This window comes from Solea solea, chromosome 2 (genome assembly GCF_958295425.1).
Source record: "Solea solea chromosome 2, fSolSol10.1, whole genome shotgun sequence".
Taxonomy (NCBI): Eukaryota; Metazoa; Chordata; class Actinopteri; order Pleuronectiformes; family Soleidae; genus Solea; species Solea solea.
Genome location: NC_081135.1, coordinates 176622 through 193893, shown reverse-complemented (window position 1 = coordinate 193893; position 17272 = coordinate 176622). Strand labels below are relative to the sequence as shown.

The 17272-nt window shown below is 46.6% G+C and overlaps 1 protein-coding gene across 1 annotated transcript; it reads left to right on the top strand.

The window, feature by feature from the left end:
* Positions 1 to 794: 794 nt before the first annotated feature.
* Positions 795 to 16423, top strand: impg2b (interphotoreceptor matrix proteoglycan 2b). The gene is made up of 20 exons (XM_058622114.1): positions 795 to 874; positions 985 to 1194; positions 1509 to 1675; positions 2015 to 2043; positions 2126 to 2161; positions 2467 to 2498; positions 3640 to 5636; positions 5734 to 5895; positions 7307 to 7365; positions 7449 to 7469; positions 8051 to 8304; positions 9301 to 9362; positions 9447 to 9678; positions 9766 to 11489; positions 11580 to 11799; positions 12983 to 13193; positions 13271 to 13459; positions 13533 to 13707; positions 15672 to 15751; positions 15835 to 16423. The coding sequence occupies exons 1-20, from the start codon at positions 865 to 867 to the stop codon at positions 15866 to 15868; spliced, it is 5904 nt and encodes a 1967-aa protein (XP_058478097.1). The 5' UTR covers positions 795 to 864; the 3' UTR covers positions 15869 to 16423.
* The last annotated feature ends 849 nt before the right edge of the window (positions 16424 to 17272 follow it).

Genomic DNA, 17272 nt, shown 5'->3' with positions numbered 1-17272 from the left:
ACAGGAGGGGGTGCTGTAGAAGTCTGCAGTGTCCAGGGTTAAAAAGGAACAGAGCCAGAACAGTTCCCTCTGGGACCCCTGTACTGCAGACAGCAGCTGTGGGAGGTGAGCGGTGGTGATGCAGATGAAGGACTGCAGCAGGACTGGCTGAATAAGTTCAGGTCACCTCTGGTCCTCTACAGCCTGAGAGTCTGGCTTCCTGTGTCAGAGATAGTTTTCAGGCCTCTCCAGACTCCTCCTGCACAGACTTTAGCTCCTCCCTGTTTATCAATGATGTTATTGATCACCTGAAACTAAGAAGCTGAGGTCAAAGGTCACTGGGTTAGTGTGTGTGTGAACACCAGGATGTTTCACTTCTCCTGTTGAATCAAGGGAGATTCACCCTCTCACTGATTAAAAACACATTTGTAAGTTATTACCTTTGATTTCCTTTAACAAACACCGCCCCGCTGCTCCACCACTGCTCCACCACTGCTCCACTGCACTGACACTCATCCACTCCAACAGCTTAACTAATGGGATTAGAGCAAAGAGAAAAAAGACTCCGCCCACAGTCAAGACCCATCTGCTCACCTGAGAGAGAGAAAATCCTGGTGAAACATTGATGCCTCACGGACGTGGATGGACGAGTGTTGGACAGAGGAGGTGGAAGTAAGACGTCTGTGAGACATGGCTGTGATGTTTGGGAGGTTGGTGCTGTGGGGCCTCGGGACTATGCTGGTTTCAGGGACCCTGCTGGATTCAGTAACTGTGTTGGATCCAGGGACTGTGCTGGATCCAGGGACCGTGCTGGATTCAGGGACCCTGCTGGATTCCGGAACTGTGCTGGATCTAGGAACTGTGCTGGATTCAGGGACCGTGTTGATGGAAACAGGTTAGTATGAAGTCCTGCATCAGAAGTCTGTGTTTACTCCAACAGTCAAAGTTTGTTGAGTTGTAGAACTGAAGTGAATCAGTTTGATTGACAGCTGTCTGTCCCTGCAGAGACCACTCGTGACCTAACGGTGGACTTTCAGGAACTCGGAGGACGTTCAGGAGATCCGACGGTGGCCTCAGATGAGCTTCTGTACCGACAACACGCGGCTGTGACCCGGAGGAAGAGGAGCATCTTGTTTCCTAGTGGAGTCAAACTGTGTTCTCAGGAGACTCAGGACCAGGTCTTCCAGAACCACCTGAGCTACTTTCACCTCAGAGGTTTGTCCGTGTTTCTTTTACATGACATGTTCAGTGAAGCTCTCATGGACTTTAAGTCAAATGTGCTGTGGTTAAAGGCTGCCCATCCCTCAGAGGTCAGAGGTCCAGGGTTCTCAATCCTGGTCCAGCACACCTAATTCAAATAGTCTGCATTTTAGTAAGCTCTACAGAATCCTGATTGCCACCCCTTCATTTGAGTCAGGTGTGTTGGACCAGGGAAAGATCTAAAACCTGCAGGACAGGTGGTCTCCTAGACCAGTATTTAGAAACCCTGGTCTTAGTCCAACTGTGTGTGTGTGTGTGTGTGTGGGCAGTGTGTCAGGAGACCGTGTGGGAGGCCTTTAAGATCTTCTGGGACCGGCTGCCGGAGGGGAATGAGTACCAGGACTGGGTCGGTCGCTGCATGAATGGCTCGGTCAGTGTCATGGACATGGGCAGCTTGTTCAGCCGGTCCGAGGAGCACGTCGCCTTCATCAGGAGCGTAAGTGAACTGCACTGTAAAAAGTGAACGTCATCGTGGATTTAGACGAGCAACAATTTCCCAGCACATCGGTCGATGTACGGCAAAGTTATTGGGCACTTCCTGCATGATCTGCACACAGGAAGTCGGCCATCTGAAACAGGAAGTGGGCTGTAACTTTGCTGTTCATTGAGAAAATATCAGCACATGAACTGAGTCAGGGCATAGCGCCACCTGTGATTCAGTGAGTTTATCTCCTCACTTTTTCTTGTCTTTCTTAAAAAGGTAAAAAAGGACTTTTGTCTCATGTGACCTTGAACTTTTCTCGGTTTTTGCTCATGACGTGTTTGTGTGTTTCAGAGAGTTTCCATGGCGACGTCTTTAAACAGGTCAGTGTGTGTTGTTGTTGATGTTGTTGTTGTTGATGTTGTTGTTGTTTTAACGCCTGTGTTGTTTCATCACCTGTTGCAGTGTGTCCGTCACCTCAGTGCCGCCTCCTCCCTGCAGGTAGGCCTTTAAACACTTTATCAGTGTTATTATATACATGTATACATATATATGTATATATACATATATGTGTCCACGTATACAGTATATACATATATAATGATATATGAGAGAGAGTGAGTGATGCTTCACAGATGTTTTCTTGATTGACTGTTCATGTCTCTGTGTTTGTTAATGTGAGACTAGAAACGTTCATAAATGATTTTTATATCATAAACAGAAAGTCTTCAAATACACCAAACTGCCCTTTAAAAATGTAACTAAGCCGTAAACTAAGCCGTGTGTCCTCTGTCTTTGTCCCGCAGCTCTGACGCTGGACACTCGCAGACAGACACAGGTGAGTTTGTCTTGTTTTTGTCCGCAAACCAAAATTAGTTCATTGTTTTTCTGAAGCAGAGAAACCAGAAACATTTCAGAATCATGAGCTGAAAGAGTAAAGAAGAGTTTTATTACATTAGTTGACATTTATTTTCCTATTTTTATTGTGAAAAAACAAAGACTTTTACTTTGAAATGGTTGATATTATGATGACAGCTCAGAGCTGACCTGGTGACCGAGTGAAGGACAGAGATGTGGGACTGTCAGACGTCCAAACACTTAAATGTCCATCCAAGATTAAAGGTGGGGGTGGGGGGGGGGGGGGGGGCAGGAGACGGCAGATTCTGTCTCTCAGAATAGACCAGTAAGCCTATTTACAGTCTGCTCAGTGGGGGACGCTCCAGCGGAGATGAGTCCAACTGTCTCATACTGGCAGTCAGACCTTCTGGGTCCAGGTCCAGGTACCAGTGTAGCTGATAAGATCCTGGTCTGGTTTGGATTGCTAAAGTCCTGGTTCAAGCCTGTGATTCCAAAGTGAGGACATTTTGTTATAGTGAGGACACCATTTGACTTTGGTACCCTAAGGGAATGGTGCTAAAGATCAGAATGTTGAGGCTGGTTATTTTGGTTCTATTCTATTCCTCATGGAAACACATAAAACTACGTACTGAACCGAACTGAACCAAACTGAACTGTACTGAACTGTACTGAACCGTACTGAACCGTACTGAACCAAACTGAACCGTATGAACCAAACTGAACCGTACTAAACCAAACTGAACCGTACTGAATCAAACTGAATCAAACTGAACTGTACTGAACCGTATTGAACCGTACTGAACCGTACTGAACCAAACTGAACCAAACTGAACCGTACTGAACCCAACTGAACCTTACTGAACCGAACTAAATCAAACTGAATCAAACTGAACCAAACTGAACCGTACTGAACCAAACTGAACCAAACTGAACCGTACTGAACCAAACTGAACCAAACTGAATCAAACTGAACCGTACTGAACCAAACTGAACCGCTCCACTCGGTGGAAACATCTTTCTTCATTTAGCTTTAACCAACATTAAGTAGCATTTGAGTTAACGGTTAAAGTTCAGTGTCCAGCTTATCCTTTTCTTTTCCTTGGTTTACTCTCACTCGACAGAAGACGCTTTCACACTCGGACCAGAGACGACTTCACCGTCAGTCCTCACTGATGCTGACACTCCCACAGAATCTGAAGCTGGAGACACAGCTGAGGACACAGAAGACTCTGTTACCCACAAAGAAGAGGGAACCATTCAGACGGTAGAATCTGCAGATGATATAAATCCTGGTGAGGTGGTGGTGGAACTTGACCAAGAGGTGCTTCAAGAAGTCACCCCAAAGAGTGAGGCTGTGACAGAAGCTGCTGTTGAGGTTCTTAGTAAGACCACTGTAGTACCAGTGACAGCAGCTGTCTCTGTGGATCACTTAGGACTGGGGGTATCTCCAGAACTTGGTGCTGAGGACTTGTCAGAAGGCATCATGGTGGTGATCCCAGAAGGTGGTGGTGCAGAAGAGGGTCCAGAAGAAGAAATTAACGACTCTTTAGTAGATGTCATCCTAAATGTAAGTTCAGTGTTAGAAGAACCCACCGAGGATTCACCTGAGCTCACCACTGGAACAGGACCAACTGCAGCATTTCTTGAAGAACCTGAAGGCAACCTTCATACATCACCAGTGGAACATCCTTCAGACGCTGTTGTAGAACTTAGCCGAGATAAAACTGAAGACAACACAGAGGTACTCGCAACTGAATTGCTCCTGAAATTTACAGATCCAGATTCAGAGGAAGAACCAGAACAAGAACCTGTATCAACTGCAGAAACCTCTACTGTGATGACAGAGACAGAAACAAAAGCTGGTGAAGATGACAAAATGCCCGAGGAGAAAGTGACACTAACGCCTGAGATTACTTCTGAGTCTTCTGTGGTGACTTTAGATGATGAAAGGGAAACCGACATCTATGACACGAAGGAGATAAAACCAAATACTACAGTGGTTAAAACCTATGAAGATAAACCAGCTGCAACACACACTACAGACAAACCAGAGGAGGCAGCGGAAGAAGAAAAGGCCTCTGACACTGCTGCTAAAGTGGAAAAAGAAAAACTAGCTCCTGTAGAATCTCCAGCTGAAGAACCACAGAAAGCAGAGGAGGGGACAGTTGTGTTAACAGAAGAACCAACTGAAGGTGGAGAAGAAATACTTGTAGAACCTGAAGATGAAGAACACGGAGTAGTGACCACATTTAATCACTCAGAGGATGCTGTAAAAGAAGCAGAACCTGATATCAAATCTGATGGTGATGTAATTGACCTTGACTTTACACCTGTAGATAAAACAGAAGAAGGAGCTGGAGGTGAGATATTAGAGGATAGAGAAGAAGTTGATGTTGAAGAACCAAGAGCAGAAGTGGGTAAACCAGAGGTTACACATGAGGTACGACCACAAACCTTCTCAGGGTCTGTTCTTCTAGAAGACACAAGTAAACCCATGATAACAGATAACCATGATGCAGAACCTCCAAGAAGCTCTGTGTTTCAAGTAACTCCAGCAACCACAATGGAGGGCCCTACCCTGGTGGAGGATCCAGAAAGTAAGCTCCCAGAACCTGGACACGTTGAAATAGATGTCACCCCAGAGTTTGCGAGTGAAGCTGCAAGTGAATCCTCAGGTGTTGTGACTCACATGTATTCAGGGATGACTTTAGGATCAGAAAGCCCACATGAGGTCACCCCAGATCCCTATGAATTGGTTGCCCCGCAACCTGCATCTAAAGAAGACCTCACTCCGTCAGTGGTTCCCAGAGAGAACGTTGGTGACGTCTCTGTTCATATAAAAGCAGAGGATCCTGGGAAAATCCTGACCGATGATCCAGCTGAAGAACCATCTGAGTCCTCAGAGAGAATCATGTCAGAAACTGTTGTGGGTGTTTCTGTGCAGAGTACCCTGGTTACTGAGGAGGCCACGCCCAGCCCCTCTTTGGGAGTTGCAATCAAGTACGTGGTTGAGTACAATAATGGAAACTTCCCTGACCTGACAGAGAGACCTTATGACACCGATGGCAGCTTATTGGAGAACAACGGCTTTGGTTTAGAGGACGACACGGAGAACTCGGTAAACAGATCGACGGATGTCAGTCAACACCTTTATTCAACTTTTGGTACCAAACACATAATCTGTATGATTGCTGTCTCTGTTGTGGCTCTTTCAGATTGGCAACGAGATAGACAACACTTTGTTGCGGCCCCCGAGGCCCCTGAAGGACCAGGTGGTGGATCTGAGCATTAAACTTAGAGGAGAAACCTATAACGATGCTCTGAGAGACCCAAGCAGCTTCCACTACCAGCAACTGACCCGAAGGTTCACACGTAAGGTAAAAGATCCACTGTTGTATCGTAATGTGCCTCAACATGAACATCTCACCTCAACCTGTGTGAGGACGAACGTGTGAGGATTCATGTGTGAAGATGAATGTGTGAGGATGAACGTATGACGATTAATGTGTGAAGATGAATTTATGATGATTAATGTGTGAGGATGAACGTGTGAGGATTCATGTGTGTCAATGTGTGAGGATGAACGTATGAAGATGAACATGTGAGGATGAACGTATGACGATTAACGTGTGATGATGAACGTATGACGATTAATGTGTGAAGATGATTGTATGACAATTAATGTGTGAGGATGAACGTATGCAGATGAACGTGTGAGGATCAAAGTATGACGATTAATGTGTGAGGATGAAAGTATGATGATTAATGTGTGAGGATGAACGTGTGAGGATGAGGATTGCTTTGTGGTGTGTTGTTGTGTTTTTGTGATTCCTCGTCCTCTCCACACTCTGTTGCTCTGTTGTGTGTTGTTGTGTTGTTGTGTTTTTGTGATTCCTCGTCCTCTCCAAACCCTGTTGCTCTGTGGTGTGTTGTTGTGTTTTTGTGATTCCTCGTCCTCTCCACACTCTGTTGCTCTGTTGTGTGTTGTTGTGTTGTTGTGTTGTTGTGTTTTTGTGATTCCTCGTCCTCTCCACACTCTGTTGCTCTGTTGTGTGTTGTTGTGTTGTTGTGTTTTTGTGATTCCTCGTCCTCTCCACACTCTGTTGCTCTGTTGTGTGTTGTGTGTTGTTGTGTTGTTGTGTTGTTGTGTTTTTGTGATTCCTCGTCCTCTCCACACTCTGTTGCTCTGTGGTGTGTTGTTGTGTTGTTGTGATTCCTCGTCCTCTCCACACTCTGTTGCTCTGTGGTGTGTTGTTGTGTTGTTGTGTGTCAGTTTCCTGGTCTCTGGCAGCGAGCGGCAGAAGCAGAGAGGGAAAATCTTCACAGGACAAATGTGTGCGAGCAGTGAGTCATTGTGAGTCGGTGCCAGGAAACAGAACATGTTCCTGCAGCACTGGGACTGTTTCTGGTTTAGTGTCATTAACGAGGGAATGTGAAGCAGCCTCAGGACTCCACGATAAAGACCTTTGTAACCTGTGAGCACCCCCTGTGGCAACAACCACACAAAACCCTGAGTCACATGTTCACGTCTTTATCTCAGACTGTGTGTGTGTGTGTGTGTGTGTCCTGTTCTAATGTCTGTGTAGATAAAGTCCTGACTCATGTCCTACATCACCGCGTTCTTCTTCGTTCACCGTGTTCTTCTTCGTTCACCATGTTCTTCTTCATTTGCCGTGCTCTTCTTCGTTCCCTGCGTTCTTCTTCGTTCACCACTTACAGTCAACAAACACGAGACGTGCAGGACCAACAGTTAGTATCTGTGACCTTTGACCTGTGTGTGTCCTGCAGATTGAAGAGGCCTTTGAGAGGCTGCCGGGGTTTAAAGACGCACACGTCCTAGAGTTCAGGTGAGAACAGCTGACAGTGAAGTGTGTGAGGAAATGTTTACATGAATCTAACGGTTTCTCTGTGTGTGTGTGTTTGTTCTTAGGCCTCAGAAGGATCTGAATCGGTGAGTCTCAAACACACACACACACACACACACACACACACACACACAGAGGCTTGACTGGTCACAAGGTCGTGACCTCAGAGAGTCTCTGTCTTAAATCCTCTTTCACCCTCAGCTCCACTGCCACCGCTCTAATTTCCACTTAACGTCTAACAGTCCTCAGCTGTTAAGTGGGATAAGTCGCTCACCGTCCACCATCCACCGTCTAACTTACTTACCATAACCCTTAAAATTAAAGTACAAAAACTGATTGATGATTGATTTATATTTAATGGACTTTAACAGCCCACCTGCAGTACTGTGATGGCCCATTTGGGGCCTTGGGAATCACTGCATTGTGGTTTGTCAAAGGGATGTTGTGAGTGAAAGAGAGCAGTACTTCATGTTACATGTGGTGTACCACAAGGATCCATGCTGGGGCATTGGCAGAATTTGGTTTGTGGACAAAAACAAAGACATTTGACATTTTATGGACCAAACAAATACTTGATTCATGGAGAAAATAATCTATAGATTACTGGATTATGAAAAGAATTGTTAGCTACAGCCCTAATAAAGTCACTTGTGTCCTCTCCTCTCAGTGGTCTGGTAGTCCTGGTTCACTACACCATCACGCTGGAGGTAGACGGAAGTGGAATCCCCAACGACACCCTGGACTTCATCTCTCTGCAGAACAACCTTGTGGAGAAGAGTTACCCTGGTGCTGCCGAGCAGCCCACTGTTGTCTACACCATCACTGACTTCCGTAACTACATCACACAAGCGCTGCATAAAGATGACTTCATGACCAACGGCAGCCTGGAGACGCCAGCCGAGCCGCCACCGCAGGAGAACGGTACGACACAGAGTGGTGATGCCTTCAATGTCCTTTGTAGAAAAGCTCTTAAATCTAGTTTCCTTGTGCAAGTCAACACAAATGATTCCAGTGACTGCTGTCCTGGACCTTATGCTAAGCTAACTGCTTATCCCAGATTGGTTCACGGGGGTAGCAGCGCTTGCAGGGGCCCCAGACTTCCCTTTTCCTACATGGTCCAACTCCAGGTGCTCCCCGGCCAGTGAGGAGTTAAAATCTCTCTGCCTAGTCCCAAGGTCTTCTTCCAGTTGGACGTGTCAGGAACCACCCCCCGCATGGCATCCTTACTCTACTACTCCAAGTCCCTCCTTATCTCTGAGGGAGACCCCAGTTGCCCTTCTGAGAAAACCCATGGCTTATGAACACAGTTGAGGGTAGGATCGAAGATTGACCAGTAGATCGAGAGGTTTGCCTGTTTTTCGTCACAATGGTGCGGCAGAGCGAACTCAATACCGCTCCCGCTGCAAACTTGCAGCACACTTTAGTTTTTGTGCATCTACTCATGTTTCAATCTCCGTCCATTTGTTTTCTACTGCTTGTCCGGGTCTGGGTCATGGGGACAGCAGTCTCAGCTGTGGGGCCCAGAAACTCCCTAACCCAGCCACGTCAATCAGCTCTCCCAGTGGGACACTGAGGCGTTCCCAGGCCAGCCAAGAGATCTAATCTCTCAAGCGTGTCCTGGGTCTGCCCCGGGGCCTTTCTTCCGGTTGGGCGTGTCCAAAGCTCCTCCCGAGGGAGATGTCCAGGAGGCATCCTGATTAGATGCCTGAACTCCTCAGGTGGTTAATCTCCCAACTGTCCATACTTCCCACCCTTTCTCTTAGGGTAAGCCCAGACACCCATCTTTTGGTCACTGCCCACAGTTTGTTACCTTAGGTGAGGGTTGGAGCGTAGATTGACCGGTAAATTGAGAAAGAAAAAGTTGCATCTCATTAGGTGTAAACGCACTTTTATAAACACTGACTGTTGTCTCTGCAGCAGAGAATTTGTTGCCTTCTGTGAAGCCAACGAGTCAACCGGCCAACACCTTCAGCAGCATGGTGGGTCTGAAATACACAATAACTCATTAGCTGTTTCTGTTTCTTCAGATCAGTTTAAGTATGATGTCATATGTCTGTCCTCAGGACAACGTTTTAGCGGCAGAGAAGCCTCCGGACGCTCCGAGCCATGAGGTGGAAATTAACGACGTGTTCCTGAAGAAGGACGACTTCCTGTTTGACACCTTTGATCCATGGAAAGATCCTCAGAGTCGCAGCGTGAGTGAGAACGACGTCTTCATGTTTGACGAGAGGACAACTTCTCCACCGACTGAGTTCCCTGACAAGACGTTGGACCTGGAGCGACCAAATCAAGATAGTGAGAAGAGAATTAGTCTCGTTTATCTTTCTGGTGACTCTTCAGTGTTTGTCCCTGACACTAAAACTTGTGTTTTCTACTTCACAGAAAATGGACATATTGAAGACGAGGGATTTCTTCTCAGTAACACTGCTGATGCCGGTGACCACATTTCCAGAGGAGCCCTGGCTGGAACTCCTCCTCCATCAACGATGCATCAGAAGGGTGCTGAGACCCTGTTGACTGATGGATCTGGCTCTGGTTTCTCTGGAGATGGTCAGGAACCTGATCTTTGGTCAAGGCAAACATCTGACAGTAGCGTTTTGTACATGGAGAGGGATGACAGTCTGGAGGTACTACCACCTCCTGATCTGGAGGAAACTGATGAGGAGGAAGAAGACCAGGAGGAGGAGTGGGTTGTTGTTGAGCTGCCAACTACTGAGAAAGTGGATTTGGATGCTATGGGAGTAGAAGTAACAAAAGTTCCTCCACTGCAGACAACAACATTTCCTGCTGTTGGGGAGTCATTGCTGAACCGTGGGAATGAGGAACCTTTTCATGAAATTGTCGTTGTCACACCACACATTAACACTGACCCACGACACTCAACCACAACTGAAGCTCCTGTATTCTCACCCAAAGTAGCATTGAATGATGAACTGTCCATACAAACAGTTGAAATGTCTGGCATCTATGAAGACTATACCTCAACAGAACCACACATGGATTTGCAACCGGTCACAGACTCTCCTGAATCTGAGACTTGGACCCGTGAGGCCCAGGTCTTTGTTGAACCAACTGAATTGGCAGGTGAGCTTCAAGGAAGATCTGACGTGACAGAAGTAACTACTTTAGCTGTGACTCAGCTTCCAGTCGTTACAGTTGAGTTGATGTCAACAGAAGATGTAGTTGAGGAAGCGGAGGCTGAAGTTTCTCATACTGATGCCTCCTCAACAAAAGAGGCCCCTGCTTTTGTCGTGTTTCACACAGTAACAATCAAAGAGTCTAGATTAAAAACAGTCACAGAGGAACCACAAGGACTGGAGGAACTCACTGACATACCCAAACTACAGCTGCCAGAATCTGCAGGTCACAGTGAGGTTGAGATCTTAGAGGAGCAGCACATAGGCACCACTGATCCCTTAACAACAACAACAACTGCAGCACTGGTGATTGAATCTCTTCGCACAGACCTGGTCGTGGATGAAGTCATGGTTGTCACTACAACAGCTGTTGCACCCATCTCAATTTCATCCAAAAATTCAGATGACAGCAACAGCAGCAGCGCCGTGCTCTCACCTGAGATGGACTCGCCTTTCACTCGAGTGTCAGATTCGGCTCCCGAAGACGAGGACCTGGTTCAAAATGAACTGCCGAGTTATGAAGATGTTGAGGAAGTTCCAGTAAGCGCTCCGCCTCCAGCGCCATCTTCAGAAGCTTCTTCCACAGACGAACGTGTGGCCTCGACTGATACGTCACAAGCAGGAGAAGCTACAGATGTTTTCCAGATGATTTCCTCACCACAGGACGTCAAAAACAACACCCCTGCTACTGAGATACAAACTTCTGAGCATAGCTTCTCCAACGTGCCAACCATCGACGTCAGCTTTGACCTGTTTCAGTACGGTGGTGTGGCAACTGAAGGCGACAGCAGTGGTTATTCCAGTGGGGCTCATGGGTCAGATTTGGATGCTATCGTATTACCGACCCGCCCAGGCAGAGCCCTGACTGTGTTTTTCAGTCTGAGGGTGACCAACATGGCTTTCTCCATGGACCTGTTCAACAAGAGTTCTCCTGAGTACAAGGCCCTGGAGCAGCGGTTCCTACAATTGGTGAGACCTCAAAGTAATCTGGTTTCTGTAAATAACCCTTATCAATGTCACCTCATACTTGACACTTGTCTTTGTCTCCTCTCTGTACAGCTGGTCCCGTATCTGCAGTCCAACTTGAACAACTTTAAGAACCTGGAGATTCTGAACTTCAGGAACGGCAGCATTGTGGTTAACAGCAGAATGAGATTTGGCAAACCCGTTCCCCAAGGTGTCACCAATGTCGTCTACCTGATCCTGGAGGACTTCGCCGATACTGCTTACCAGACCATGAACCTGGCCATCGACAAATACTCACTGGACGTAGAATCAGGTAAAGCCGTCGGTCTATGAAGGATCGTAAAAGCTCAGGTCATGGTTTTTTAGATTTCAGGTTCTTTATTTGAGGATGTTTGAGACGTGTTTGAGGACATTTGAGACATGTTTGAGGACATTTCTGACGTGTTTGAGGACATTTAATACATGTTTGAGGACGTTTCTGACGCATTTGAGACGTGTTTGAGGACGTTTGAGACGTGTTTGAGGACGTTTGAGACGTGTTTGAGGACGTTTGAGACGTGTTTGTGATTGTTGTAAGTTGTCCGTGCTGCATAGTTGAGTCCTGAGCAGCTTTGGTGTGGTCAGGACTTAGACCGGAGATAATCTGTGTCCACTACGTCTCTGTGGTCAGGACTAAGACCAGAGATAATCTGTCTGAGAGGAACGTGAGCAGCAGGACACCTGTCTCACTGTGGACTCTGCTGAACTGGACAGATTATGAACCGTCTCTTTCCCTGTCCAGGTGAATACAGTGGACATTAAGTTTTGAGTAGCTTTTACTTGGAGTCTGCAGATCAAAGGATTTGTCCTCATGTCCTCCACTGTCGTGTCTCTTCCTCCATCAGCTCTTTAATCTGTCTGAGCCAATCAGAGGAGCCGCTGACTGTCTGATAACTGTAATCTATCAATGAGTCACCATGGTTCTCATCCTCTCATTCTGAGGGACATGAAGTCACTGTGAGGACCACGGTGTCCTCTGAGGGACATGTCCTGTGTGAATTTAATATTATCATTCTTTATGTTCTTGTGAGTCAATAATGATCAGTTATAAGAACGTTGAAACAAGATGGCGGCCGAGCTGCGTTGTTAACGGTTAATAAACGGTTAATAAACGGTTAATAAACGCAGAAGGTGCAGGTGGACAGTGAACCGTTTTCTGTGTTTAATAACGAGGACACAATGTGTTACCACCAATGTGTGCGCGTGTGTGTGTGTGCATGCGCGTGTGTGTGTGTGTGTGTGTTAAATGTAGTTGATAAATAATAAATTGTATAATAATCTTTGTTCATCAATCACAGATTCACTGCAGGACTGGTGAGGCCACGCCCCCTACATGCACTGTCACATGACATCACAGATTATTTCTAAAGAATATATTATGTTGTATTAACAGGAAGTGCTTTAGTTTAAAGACTCATTAATGATTCTTTTTCACTTCCTGTTGGTGGTGGTCTCAGGTGAGGGGGCGGATCCCTGTAAGTTCCAGGCGTGTAACGACTTCTCCAGGTGTCAGGTGAACCCGTGGTCGGGCGAGGCCGAGTGCGTGTGCGACGCGGGTCACGTGAGCGTGGATGGCCTCCCGTGTCAGAGCGTCTGCGACGTCCAGTACGACTTCTGCCTCAACGACGGCAAATGTGACGTCATCCCCGGCAAGGGCGCCATCTGCAGGTCAGAGCTGGAATCACTGTCTTCAGACGACTGAGAGGATTTGAGGCAGAGCTTTTATTTTGGCGGTCTGTCTGCAGGTGTCGAGTCGGAGAGAACTGGTGGTATCGTGGCGAGCACTGCGAAGAGTTCGTCTCTGAGCCGCTGGTGGTCGGCATCGCCGTCGCCTCCGTGGCTGGTTTCCTCGTGGTGGCGGGCGCCATCGTCTTCTTCCTGTCGAGGACGCTGCGAGAGCAGTACGATGGCGAGGACTCTGAGGACCCGGTGAGGTGAGACACGCCGTCTTTGGATTAGTCTTCGTGGACTGACTGGGATTTAAGAGACGTGTTTGTCCTCTTCCAGACGCGGCGACAGCAAGTTCAGCCCCGCGTTAGAGAGTGATCCGGTCGGCGTGCAGTACTACCGTCGCTATGACGACGACCTGCCGCAGTACTACAGCCGCCGTGACCGTGACCTACCAGAGTACAGCAGCGAGGACTTGAAACATGTCTACCAGAACACGACGCTGTCCACAGAGGTGAGTGGTCTGTGCAGAGGTTTCTATTTATATGTGTGTGTGTGTATGTTTTTTTTTTATTGGAAACATAAGAAACATATACTCACATCTTATTACAGACTAAACACAAACAAAAGTAATTGTATATTTGCACGGAAGTAACAACATTACGACCCCTGTATCCCACAAGGCCACTTCCCATGTACCTCCCACCCAGGATCTCTCCCCCAAAAGAAAAGAAAAGAAGTAATTAATTAAAAATAAAATGAAAATCGAGGTCGGCCGTGCTGCACCCTGTCTTTCGCTAACTCGTGAGCTGCCTCCCAGGCCTGCAAAGTCTTAGGGTTGCCCCGTGTAGGCGGGCAACAGACCACTCCATCAAAACAATTTCAAGAAACGAACTTGCCCACTGCTGCCAAGCCAAGGGATGTGGAGGCTGGACCTAAGGACCAGCATCTTCTTGGCTGCGGTGAGAAGACGTCTATGCTGCAGGGACATCGCCATTAAGCAAAAATAAGCCCAGGGAGACTGGGATCCTGATTTTAAGAATATCACTTAAAGTGAGAGAAACTTCTTTCCAGAATCTAACCGCTCCTAGTGAACATGCAAGAATGACCCTTGAGCATTGAGTGGACAAAGATGTGATGACCCTCCTGGGCTGAGGTACATCCTGTGAACATACTTAAAATGTACCACTGAGGGTTTTTCCACACTGTGTCCCAGCAAATCTCTCCATCATTTACTCCATTCAAATCTCTATTCCAGATACCCTCTACTGGTACGGGTCTGTTGGGTCCAGGAAAAAATGCTTTGAAACTTGGAACTGTGAGACAGATTTATCCAGTATCATGTTTACAGTACAGTTCATGTCTGCACCAAGGAGAAGCGAGAAATCCTGGTGATGGAAAGAACTCTGGTTCATATTGGGATGAAGCATAAACTTCAGTCTTAATCTAAGGATCTAATCCTACCATCCACACTACCAAACTGTCCTAGTTACTGAGAGGTTACATCTCAGTACAACTAATGAACCCCTGGTTTTGGTGTCCAGTGATGCTGAGGCAGCCACATAATAATCTTTGTTTGAAAATCGACGGACGTCTATATTTCTTAAGTGAGATTCGTGTATAAAGGCAACATCCACATTCATTACATGCATACTGTTCATAACAACAAAATGGGAAACTAAAGAGTTGAGAGAGATCATCCCACCGTAAAACCCCTGTCGCCAATGAACCCGCCACTCTCCAAAGAACGAGAGAGGGCATGGAAACAAAAACCCACACAAAAGTAAAAACATGTGAGACCTGTGATCCTCGGCCGGCGTGTTCCTTCCCAGTGCACGGGCAGGACCCCCCCCCCCCCCCCATAACACATACAAATGTACCATCCCATAGTTATGATCATGAAAACTGTAAATGGGCTACATGAGTTCAAACATGGTGTCGGCTGTAGGTGCATTTTAGCACTGAATACAAATAAAACATGGCTGGTAAGATTTACAGCCTCTCTGTGAGAACAGGAAATAACCAACAACAACAACATATTGTAAAGGATTACAATGTTTGTCAGTTGAGACACCACGTCCTCCAACACGTCCTCCACCACGTCCTCCACCACGTCCTCCACCACGTCCTCAACAAGTGTGAGAATCGCCTCCTTGATAGCTTCTGCAACTGCTAGCCTAACTAGCCCGGCGAGCTCCTCACTGTCGGCAAAACGAGTTGTTGCTGTTTATCGTTTTTCTTGAGCTTGACGACATTTCGTGTGAACAAAGTTTCCACAAAACAAAAACACGAGAACCCGGTAACACGAGAACCCGGAAACACGAGAACCAGGAAACACGGGAACCCGGAAACACGGGAACCAGGAAACACGGGAACCCGGAAACACGGGAACCCGGAAACACGAGAACCAAGAAACACGAGAACCCAGAAGCACAAATGAATAAATTAATGTATGAATGAGTGAATGTTTGTGTGCAGGAGGTCCAGGAGCGTCTGAGGATCATCCAGTTGTGTACCAGAGACCAACACTTCGCAGACTTTGTGCGACAAACACAAGTGTGAGTAAATGGAACGCGTGGACGTCTCACACCCGCGTCCAACTCATTACACCATGAAGACGTTTGTCTTTGTCTGTCCTCAGGTTCCTGGAGAGACGCAGCAGCTTCGACACATAGAGACAGAGGACAGCAGTGATGTCATGACTTTGTCACTGATTGGCTGTCTGCCTTCCCCTTTGACCTTTGAAAGGGAGGAGTCTTCTGTGTCCTCTCTGTTGGACAACTTTCCTCCTGAACTGAACTTTGACCCTGCAGTGTGACTTCTGACCTGTAAATCCTGGTGTGTTTTCACTGTTTCCTGTTTTTGTCTTAATCTTTGATTGTTCGCCTCAGCTGTTTCCTGTCTGTGACTCCGCCCCATCAGTGCCTTCGCCGCTTCTTTGGGACGTGATTGTTTTGCTGTATTTTCCGATCCTTTGACGTTAAATCTGCATTGCGACAGCGCACATCAACAAGCCCCGCCTCTTCTGTTTGTTGTCCGTCACACAATTGTTTACATTTCTGTCCGATAAATCCTGGTTCCCACTGTTAGCATAGATTTGTTTTCTTGTTTTCACGTGTTTACAACGTTTTTCTTTGAATAGGAGAAGTTTATTTACGCTGTAACTTCACACGTTCATGTCGTTACAACTTCACAAAAACATCACTTGAAACGTGTAAAAAATCATTACGTTACAATGTCGTTCATGTTGTCACAATAAATGTGAATTATGTTACAAAAATGTTATAATGTGTGTCTGTGTGTACGGGTATTACTAATGTTGTGGGGACCTAAAACTGTTTACACAGTCACATTATGGGGACTTGTCTTCCTTTTGGGGACAAAAAGCAAGACAACGTAAATGACTACATTTTTAGGTGAAGACATGTTTTAAGGTTAGGTTGAGGTTAGGATTAGGATTAGGATTAGGCCAGTAGTAATTGTGGTTAAGGTTAGAGTTAGTCTTCAGGAAATGAATGTAAGTCAATGCAATGTCCCCTCAAGTCATGAATATCCAACGTGTGTGTGAGAGAGTGAGTAATCGTCATGACGACCTGTTGACAGCAGAGTGGTTAGTAAATAAAGTTTTGAATGTGTGGAAGGAGTCACGTTGTCCTCACCTGTGTGTCGAGCGTTGACAGGAAGGAATGTGACTTTGTGTTTCTAGGGGACAGGAATCTGTTTGGCTTGGTCTTTACGGTTTTATTACCCACAATGCTCAGCTGCTGTGTGTGGTCATGGTAGTGTAACATCGCAGATAAACGGCGCAAAATTAAAAACAACAGCTTTCTCTGTGAGCTTTGATGATGTCACAGTGAGTCATCACAGCAGCTGAATTCACTGACATCACTTCCTCACTGTTTGCAGTGAAGTCGGTGTCACACTGATTACTGTCACAGAATCACTGTAACACTGACTGGAACCTAAAATCAGCAACTTTCTCTATGAGGTTCAGTTTGAGCTCTCTGTCTGTGGTGTGTTCAGGGACCTGCAGTATAAGTTGGAGAGAGTGTGGTGTTTTGGGGGATTTCCTCTGTGAC